Source organism: Chiloscyllium plagiosum, unplaced genomic scaffold (assembly GCF_037043375.1).
Source record: "Chiloscyllium plagiosum isolate Xiang-an unplaced genomic scaffold, Cpla_swu_hap1 HiC_scaffold_27, whole genome shotgun sequence".
NCBI classification, from domain to species: Eukaryota; Metazoa; Chordata; class Chondrichthyes; order Orectolobiformes; family Hemiscylliidae; genus Chiloscyllium; species Chiloscyllium plagiosum.
Genome location: NW_028270165.1, coordinates 48,946,275 through 48,956,386, shown reverse-complemented (window position 1 = coordinate 48,956,386; position 10,112 = coordinate 48,946,275). Strand labels below are relative to the sequence as shown.

Sequence of the window (10,112 nt, the reverse complement as noted above, 5' to 3'; positions counted from 1 at the left end):
ATAGAATTGAACATGCCGTAATGTTGTTTCTGAGTAGCTATTCTCAATGTTAAAGATCAGCCATTTCTTGTGCACCCCCATCTCCCAGGTAGAGTTATCACCATCTGTCTCTCTCTCCTTAGAAGGGCTTGATACAGCGAACAAAGAGGGATGGAGGCATGAGAAATAATAGGTGGTGGGGAAAGAGAATAGTTGGGGGGGGGAGGAGCTGAGGGTGGGTGTCAAGAGAGAGAAAATGGACAGGGGGACAGAAAGAGAATGGACAGAGGACAGTGACACTACAAATCCCACCTTTCCCAGGACCATAGTAATCATTTTTCAATATACAAATGGCTAAAGCAGTAGAATCACATAATCCCTGCAGGCCATTCAGCCCATTCACCTCACACTGACCTTCCAAACAGCATCCCACCAGACCAACCCACTTACCATACAACCCTGCAGTTCCCCATGGCTTACGCACCCGAAAATGCATATCCTTGGACACTTCAGCACAGATGATCCACCCTAAACTGCAGATCTTTGGACTGTGGGAGGAAACTGGAGCACCTGGAGGAAACCCATGCAGACACAAGGGGGACAATGTGCCAAAGTCGCCTGAGGCTGGAATCAAACCCAGCACTGTGAGGCAGTAGTACTAACCACTGAGCCACCATGCCACCCAGAGCTTTGATGTTCTGCTTTGTTTTCATAGCTTCTGACTTCTCATGCGCCCTCAGCAGAAGCTCTGCCCTCCTGAGATTTGTGGACCACACCCACTGCAGCCTCCCATTCCCACTTCTCCTGTCCTGAGCACGTCAGTTCCTGAACCTGGTGCCAGACAGACACTGATGCCATCTGGCCTCCTGCTGCTAACTGCAGAGAAAGACGACAATCACCTGTCAATATTCTGCCCCTTACTCCCAACGCCCCCCCCCTCCCACCACTCAGCCAGGTAGCTCCTCCCCGCTGCCCAATCTCAGATCCCCTTTACCTCTGTGATTCACACTCTCACCCTTCTGACCCTGTCCAATGACCTAATCAGAAGGCTCTGTCCAGAAGGGAATGACCATCTCCTGGAATAAAGTGTCCGGTTAACCTTCCCCGTGACATGTCTGCAGCCTGGCTTCCAACTCCATCTCTCTGAGCCAAAGGTCTTCCAGCGTGTGTTTACCCTGAATCACAGCATCCAGAACCTCCCACCTTCTGCAAAGTGAAAGACAAGTCTCACCCTGCCCTCTCCAATGTGTGAGCGTGTAGATTAGATTTGATTCCCTTTAGTATGGAAACAGGCCGTTTGGCCCAAAATGTCCACACTGACCCTCCAAAGAGTAACCCACCCAGACCCATTCCCCTCCCTATATTTACCCCTGACTAATGCACCTAACACTGTGGAATTTAGCATGGCCAATTCACCTGACCTGCATATATTTTGGATTGTGAGAGGAAACTGGAGCACCCGGAGGAAACCCATGCAGACATGGGGAGAATGTGCCAACTCCACATAGACAGTTGCCCAAGTTGGGAATCGAACCCGGATCCCTGGTGCTGCGAGGCAGCACTGCTAACCACCGAGCCACCATGCCACCCAGTAACTGATTAATTGTTTCTACTGGCCAAGCAGAGGCAGATAGCCAGGTTTGGAACCCATGAGGACGGTCTCAACCGGGACCTTCACTACACTTAACACTGTCTCTCACTCCCACACGCACACATACACACCCAGTCACGCAGACCCTCTCTCACACATACACCTCCCACACTCAAATCCATGCACACACCTTCTCACAGGCTTCTACTCCATTGCATCGACACACTTTATCAAGCATGCACATGCAAACACACACACTGTCTCTCTCATGCGCACACACACACACACACACACACAAACCTATGCAGTGAATTTGCATTTGCAGATACATTGTGCTATTTGAGCAAAACACAATCTGCAGGCAGTCAATCTATGTAATATTTTATAAATTCCTACTTTGGTAATAGAACATATGTGACTCAGGACTGGGATACAGACAGACTTGAACCTCACACCTTTCTTGCATTGTCTGAGCTGAGAGGTCACCTAATTCTATAAAATCTTAAGTCATCGGGAGAATGTGACTTAAAAGTAGTTCTGGGATATACATGTTAATGAACCGAAACCTGCAACCCATTCTAAAAGATGAAAGACTGAATTGCAACTGGACTGGTTCAGGAAATCTTATCAACTGCATGACACTGTAATGTTTGGCCATAAATTCTATGTCTTATGATCCTGCTCAACAGCTACCCGATGAAGGAGCAGCGCTCCAAAAGCTAGCACTTCCAAATAAATCTGTTGGGACTATAACCTGGAGTTGTGTAGATTTTAACTTTATCCACTTCAGTCCAACACCAGCAACTCCACATCATTTCTAATTAACACAGCCCACACCTCCTGGTGCTGCCAGTAAACTTTACAATGCCGATAAAACGAAACAGTACCTGCACTCCTGAAATATTTGCAATTTCCAACGATACTAGCTACTCATTCACTGCTCCATCTGATACACGACATTGGAAACTTAGTGCAGGAGGCTGAAAGAAATCAACAGGTTTAAAACAAAAACCATTTGAAGCTCAAAGCCTTCAATGAGAGTCTGAGCCTGGCGGTAAGTTCAGGTAACCCTTTATTGTGACACAACTTTGTTACAGCTTCAGATTCCCCCCAGCAAAAAGGCGTGGAAAAAGTAGCTTTTTATTTAAAAACAGCTCAAAGTCAAAGTGCACACACTCCCTTTCTTAACCTGTAGGAAGTATTGCCTCATTCAGCAATTTCAACGTATACTCTATATCCAAGTAGGTTTCTCCCTGTTCATTTGCTGGGGAGAGGGAGGGGCCCAGTGGGGAAGAGAAGGGAGTGGGGGTGGGGGGGCGGTGGAAGGCAGTGTAGAGTCAACCATAGGCCAGACAGGGTAAAGGATGCAGCTGGGACGACTGAGTGAATCCTTTCCCACAACGGCAGTTTCCTTCCCGAAAAATGACGTGAGTGAATAAGATGGGGGTTTTCTTCCCCCTCCCCCCAAAAATGGCTTCATCATTAGACTTGGAACTCCAGATTACTGACTGAATTCCAATTTCACCATCTGCCACAGCAGGATTCGAACCCAGGAGGCCCTGGAACTGGGTTAATACTCCAGTCAATAATGGCACTCAGCCGTCACTCCTTCAATGCCCCTGCTATGGCACGTGAACTTGCTGGTGCCTCTGCAGGTAGGAGGAGCAGGTGAACACCTTACTGCACCTGGGGCAACTGAAGGGCCTCTCCCCTATGTGGACCTGCTGGTGTTTCTGAAGTGTGATGGCCTGGGTAAAGCACTTCCCGCACTCGGGACAACTAAAGGGCCTCTCCCCCGTGTGGATCCGCTGGTGGGTCTGGAGGTTGGAGGCCCGGGCAAAGCCCTTCCCGCACTCGGGGCACCTGAAGGGCCTCTCCCCGGTGTGGGACTGCTGGTGTCTCAGCCGGGCAGAGGCCTGGGTAAAGCACTTCCCGCATTCACAGCAGCTGAAGGGCCTCTCCCCTGTGTGGACCCGCTGGTGGGTCTGCAGGGTGGAGGAATCGCTGAAGCCTTTACCGCACTCTGGGCAGCTGAAGGGCCGCTCCCCTGTGTGGAGCCGCTGGTGGATTAGCAGGGCAGAGGCCTGGGTAAAGGCCTTCCTGCACTCGGAGCAGCAGAAGGGCCTCTCCCCCGTGTGGACCCGCCGGTGGGTCAGCAGGTGGGAGGAATCACTGAAGGCCTTCCCGCACTCGGGGCAGGAGAGTGGCCTCTCCCCCTTGTGGATTCGCTGGTGCCTCAGCAGGGCGTAGGAATTGCTGAAGACCTTCCCACACTCGTGGCAGCTGAAAGGCCTCTCCCCCGTGTGGACCCGCCTGTGGGTCAGCAGGGCAGATGCCTGGGTAAAGCCCTTTCTGCATTCGGGGCAGCTGAAGGGCCTCTCCCCGGTGTGACTGCGCCGATGAGTCTCCAGAGCAGACGGGGCACAGAAGCCTTTCCCACAGTCGCCACATTTCCACGGTTTCTTCACGGGGCGGGATTCCTCGGGTTTCTCCATGGCCGAAGCTTCAGCTGCACACAAACGTGGGTACAGCCCCACCCTGCCGTGAATTCCTCTTTCCAGGCTGTATAACTGTTTCAGGCTCCATACTCACTGCGCTGCAACGTAGGGTCTCTCATCCAGTCCCACTGATTCTGAAAATGTATTCAAGCCAGAAGCAAACGCTTTGCTCCTTCTCACAGAATCACAGTCAAAAATCCCAGTGTCACTGTCAGACATTGATGTGAAAGTGAGGACTGCAGATGCTGGAGAGTCAAGAGTTCAAAAGTATGACGCTGGAAAAGCACTGTAGGTCAGGCAGCATCCAAGGAGCAGAAGAGTCAATGCGTCGGACATAAGGCGATTTTGAAATTTCCGTCTTCAGATCTTCAAATACTCTGTAAAAAGAGATTACAAAAGTTATTACACTTAGTGCAGTGTAACAATTCTGAACAAGCAATTCTACTTTCTGCAGATTATACTTTTCTTTTGTTATTCCACAAAATTGAACGCAACATCCCACTCTCTCTCCCCCTCTGTTCTCACTCCACTCTAATTCTCCTCAAGGTGCTGATTCAGGATCTTACAGATGCAACCAACAGAGTCATAGAGATGTACAGCATGGAAACAGACCTGAACCCAGGGAAAAGACTGTCTATTTATCCTATACATGCCCCTCATAAATTTGTAAACCTCTATAAGGTTATCCCTCAGGCTCCAAAACTCCAGGGAAAACAGCTCCAGTCTGTTCAGCCTCTCCCTATAGCTCAAATCCTCCAACCCTGGCGACATTCTTGTAAATCGTTTCTGAACCCTTTCAAGTTTCACAACATCTTTTCGTTGGAAGGAGACCAGAATTGCACGTAATATTCCAACAGTGTCCTAACCAATGTTCTGTACAGCCGCAACATGACCTCCCAAGAGTTCAAAATTTACATGAAAGAAGTCTTCGATAAGCATTTGGTCCTTAAAGTTTGACAAGGCACTGATGAAATGCATCCAACAATCTTGAAGGGAGGGACTTGGAGGAGGTGCCAGAAGACTGGAGAATTGCAAACATTGCAGCCTGGTTTAAGAAAGGTTGTAAAGTTAATCTCAGCAATTATAGAGTCATAGAGATGTACAGCATGGAAACAGACCCTTCGGTCCAACCTGTCCATGCCGACCAGATATCCCAACCCAATCTAGTCCCACCTGCCAGTTTAAACTTGGTGGAGAAGCTTCCAGTAATACTTATTCTGGTCAAAATTAGTAGTCACATGGAGAAAGGTGGATTGATTAGGAAGAGTCTGCATGGGATTTCTGACGGGGACACTGCATTTAACTAACTTGTTAGAGAATTGTGAAGACGTTACAGGCTTGATAAGGATAACACTTCAGCTCTCCTGTATGTTATCCATCCTGGCTATCTTAGGGAGCCTGGTACCCCTATAGCCTTGACATTATTCTGAATGGCATGCATTTGAGGCGATTAAAACACCAAAGTGTGACTTCAGATTACTTGGCTACACGGGTGTCTCGGTTTTGCTATCATATCTCTCCCATAAAGGCTGACAGAACAGGCTGTGTGCAGGAATCTGCTGGGCACCACCTTCATTAATCAAAAGGGAAAGAGCTATTGATTCAGCACCTCAGTAAATCTTGAGGTAGTCTTGGCACATGTTGGGATACATGTAAGGAGATGTTTATATTTTGCTTCTGTACTTAGAATTCATAAATTGAAGCCAGTGCACATTTTTAAAATCTTCAAGATTAAAAGTACAGAGGAGATCAATATTATACAACAATCCAACAACCCCGTCCCAAGACAACAGGCGCCTGACCCTCACAAAGATGGCGGCCGGTTGCCCGGGCAACCCGAGAGCTCCTTCGCCGGTGAAGTAAACACTGGGCCTGTGGGGCTTCTATTGGAGGCCTGAGGCCTCCCCCTAGGAGTTTATAAACTCCCCAGTCTCCCTCCTCCCGCGGTCCCCAATCCTACCCTGTCTCACTGTCTCCTCTCCCCGGGGGCAGGAGCCAGGTCTTGGCGCTCGGGCCTGGCGACCTCCCCGGGATGTTCCTGAAACCTGGTCCTGTTCTGAAGGAGGATCCCCGGACCCGAAACACCTCCTCACATTCCTCCCGACACGAGCTGCCGGACCTGCTCAGCTTTTCCAGCGGCTCCTGTTCTTGTTCCTTCAGCCGCCGGCGCCATTCCTCTCCCACACTCAGCAACACTGCCACTGTCCGGCCGCGGGACCTACACTGCACATGCGCCAACATACAGGGGGCGTGGTCCCGACGACGTCGTCACCAACTGAGGGGCGTGGCTGGGGAGCCCTCCAACCAATAGGGGACAATGGGGGTTGGTTTTCCCCGCCCCCAGCCTGTTCAGGAATGTTACTCCAGACCTTTGGAAAGCTGAAACATCGGGAAACTTCCAGACACAAACAAAGGGATTTTCAAAGATGAATAGAAATAGGTAAGGTAAATTACGAAAGAAGTCTAGCATAAAATATCAAAAGCTTCTGTTGGTCTGCCAAAGGGAACAGTGTCGCTAAAGTAAATGTTGGTTCCTTGGAAGGTGAAACAGGTGAGTTAATAAGGGGAACACTGAAATAACAGAGCTGCTAAATCAATACTTTTCCTCAGTTTTCACGTTGGAGGACAGCAGTACCATTCGTATTGGAACGAGCAAGTCAAAGGCTATAGAAAAGGTAGAACTTAAACAATCAACGTCGATAGGTACACTGTTAGGATTGAGGGCAAACAAATCCCCTGGGCCTGATGGCCGACATCCTAGGGTACTAAAGGGAGTGGCAGTGGAGATTGTGGATTCATTAGTTACAATATTCCAAAATTCCCTGGACATGAGAAAGATTCATTGAGTTTATTTAATACAGAGATAGGTAGGTTCTTGATTGTCAAGGTGATCAAAGAAAGCGGGAGAATGGATTTGAGAAACGTTTCAGCCATGATTGAATGGCTTAGTTTCTGCTCCTATATCTTAGGATCTTATGGTTCCAGTGGATTGGAAAAATGCTAATGTAATGCCTGTATTCAGAAAGGGAGGCAGGCAATATGTGGGAAATTGCAGACCAGTTAGTTTAACATCTGTTGTTGGGAAGGTGTTAGGATCAATTATCAAGGAAGCAATATCAGGACGTTTGTAAAGTCAAAACTCTATCCATCAGAGTCAGCATGGTTTTATGATGGGCAAATCAGATTTGACTAAGTTCTTCATAGATGTAACAAGTGGATAATAAGGGTCCTGTAGATGTAATATATCTGGCTTTTCAGAAGGCATTTGCTAAAGTGCCACAGAAAGCGTTAACTCGCAAGGTTAGATCATATGCGATATGGGCTGATTTATCAGCTTGGATAGGTGGCTGGCTGATGGGCAGAAGACAGACAGTCCAAATTGATGGGTTTTTTTTCTGGATGGCAAGAAGTAACTAGTCAGGTGCCACAGGGTTGGGTCCTTGGACCCCATCTATTTACAATCTACATTAGTGACTTGGATACACGTATAAAAGGCTCATTTGCCAAATTTGTGGATGACACATAAATAGGCGTGATGGTAAATTGCAATGAGGATATATGAACCTTACAAATGGATCTGGATAGGTTAGGAGAGTGGGCCAAAATGTGGCAGATGGAGTTTAAGGTGGATAAGTGTGAGGTCATGCATTTTGATCAAAAACAAAACCAGCAAAGCAACCTATTATCTAAGAGAGGGTTTAGGGTGATCTGGTGCAGAGGGATCTGGGTATCCTCATTAATGAGTCACAGAAAACTAGCATGCAGGTACAGTAGATAAGTAAGAAAGTGAATGCAGCATTCGCTTTGATCGCTAAAGGAATAGAACATAAAGGGAAGGAAGTGTTGTTGCAACCAAACATAGCATTGCTGAAACTGCACCTGGAGGATTGTGCCCAGTTTTAAACTCATTTCCCCTTATATGGTTATGGTAGGGGATTTAACTTTCCAACCATAGACCAGGACTGCCATAGGTTTAAGGGTTTAAATGGAGAGGAATTTATTGAGCGTGTTCAAGAAAGATTTCTGACTTAGTATGTGGATATATCTATGGAGAAGGTGCAAAACATGACCTACTCTTGGGAAATCAGGCAGGACAGCTGACTGAGGTGTCAGTGGGGGTGCACTTTGGGGCCAGCAACCATAATTCTCTTAATTTTAAAATAGTGATGGAAAAGGATAGACCAGATCTAAAAGTTGAAATTCTAAATTGGAGAATGTCTCATTTTGACAGTAATAGGCAAGAACTTTCAAAAGCTGTTTGGGGGCAGATGTTTGCAGGTAAAGAGACGGCTGGAAAATGGGAAGCCTTCAGAAATGAGATAACGTGAATCCAGAGACAGTATATTCCTGTTAGGGTGAAAGGAATGTCTGGTAGGTGTAGGGAATGTTGGATGACTGGAGAAATTGATTGTTTGGGTCAGAAAAAGAAGGAAGCATATGTCAGGTATAGACAGGATAGATTGAGTGAATCCTTAGAGTATAAAGGTAGTAGGAGTATACTTAAAAGGGAAACCAGGAGGGCAAAAACTGGACATGAGATAACTTTGGCAAATAGGGTTAAGGAGAATCCAAAGTGTTTTTACAAATACATTAAGGACAAAAGGGTCACTGGGGAGAGAATAGGGCACATCAAAGATGAGCAAGGCAGTCAATGTGTGGAACTACAGGAGATGGGGGAGATACTAAACAAGTATTTTGCATCAATGTTTACTCTGGAGAAGGACATGAAAAATATAGAGTGTAGGGAAATAGATTATAACATCTTTAAAAATGTCCATATTACAGAGGTGGTGGTGCTGGATGTCTTGAAACACGAAGGTGGATAAATCGCCAGGACCTGATCAGGCGTACCAGAGAACTCTGTGGGAGGCTACGGGAAGTGATTGTTGGGCCCCTTGCTGAGATATTTGTATCATTGATAGTCACAGGAGAGGTGCCAGAAAACTGGAGGTTGGTTAACGTGGTACCACTATTGAAGAAAGGTGATAAGGAAAAGCCAGAGAACCTGACATCGGTGGTGGGCAGGTTGTCGGAGTGAAACCTGAGAGACAGGGTTTATACATATTTGGAAAGGCAAGGACTGATTAGGGATCGTCGGCATGGCTTTGTGCATGGGAAATCATGTCTCACAAACTTGATTGAGTGCTTTGAAGTAACAAAGAAGATTAATGAGGGCCGAGCAATGGACATGATCTATATGGACTTCAGTAAGGTGTTTGACAAGGTTCCCCAAGGGAGACTGGTTAGCAAGGTTAGATCTTATGGAATACAGAGAGAACTAGCCCTTTGTATACAGAACTGGCTCAAAGGTAGAAGGTGGTGGTGGAGAGTTGTTTTTCAGACTGGAGGCTTATGACCACTGGAGTGCCACAAGGATCGGTGCTAGGTCCACTCCTTTCTGTATTTTTTTATGCAAATGACTTGGATGTGAACATAGATGTATAGTTAGTAGGTTTGCTGATGACACCAAAATTGGAGGTGTAGTGAACAAGAGGAAGGTTACCTCAGATTACAATGGGATCTTGATCAGATGTGCCAATGGGCTGAAGAGTGGCAGATGGAGTTTAATTTAGATGAATGCGAGGTGCTGCATTTTGGAAAAACAAATCAGAGCAGCACATCTACACTCAATGGTAAGGTTCTAGGGAGTGTTGTTGAACAAAGAGACCTTGGAGAGCAGGTTCACAGTTTCTTGAAAGTGGAGTTGCAGGTAGATAGGATAGTGAAGGTGGTGTTTGGTATACTTTCCTTTATTGGTCAGAGTATTGAGTATAGGATTTGAGAGGTTATGGTGTGGCTGTACAGGAGAATGTTTAGGACCCTTTTGGAATAAGTGTACAATTCCGGCATCCTTCCTCTTGGAAGGATGTTGTGAAACTTGAAAGGGTTCAGAAAAGATTTACAAGGATGTTGCCAGGATTGGAGGATTTGAGTTATAGGGAGAAGTTGACGAGGCTGAGGCTGTTCCCCCTGGAGTGGAGGCGGCTGAGGGGTGACCTGAGAGGTTTAAAAAATCATGAAAATCACGGATAGGGCGAATAGCC

At 47.0% G+C, this 10,112-nt stretch overlaps 1 protein-coding gene across 3 annotated transcripts; it reads right to left on the bottom strand.

Moving 5' to 3' along the window:
- Positions 1 to 2,625: 2,625 nt before the first annotated feature.
- Positions 2,626 to 6,270, bottom strand: LOC148143959 (uncharacterized). 3 transcript variants are annotated; one of them, XM_087974526.1, is made up of 2 exons: positions 6,188 to 6,270; positions 2,626 to 4,445 (listed from the first exon to the last, which is right to left on the bottom strand). In XM_087974526.1, the coding sequence occupies exon 2, from the start codon at positions 4,063 to 4,065 to the stop codon at positions 3,193 to 3,195; it is 873 nt and encodes a 290-aa protein (XP_087830652.1). In that variant the 5' UTR covers positions 4,066 to 4,445; positions 6,188 to 6,270; the 3' UTR covers positions 2,626 to 3,192. The 3 variants fall into 3 exon arrangements, with proteins under 3 accessions (XP_087830652.1, XP_087830651.1, XP_087830653.1); XM_087974525.1 differs by lacking the exon at positions 6,188 to 6,270 and adding an exon at positions 6,029 to 6,174; XM_087974527.1 differs by lacking the exon at positions 6,188 to 6,270 and adding an exon at positions 6,039 to 6,169.
- Positions 6,271 to 10,112: the final 3,842 nt, after the last annotated feature.

What these genes read in the sequence shown, in the direction of transcription:
- LOC148143959 (XM_087974526.1), bottom strand. Translation starts at nt 4,065, where the DNA reads ATGGAGAAACCCGAGGAATCCCGCCCCGTGAAGAAACCGTGGAAATGT.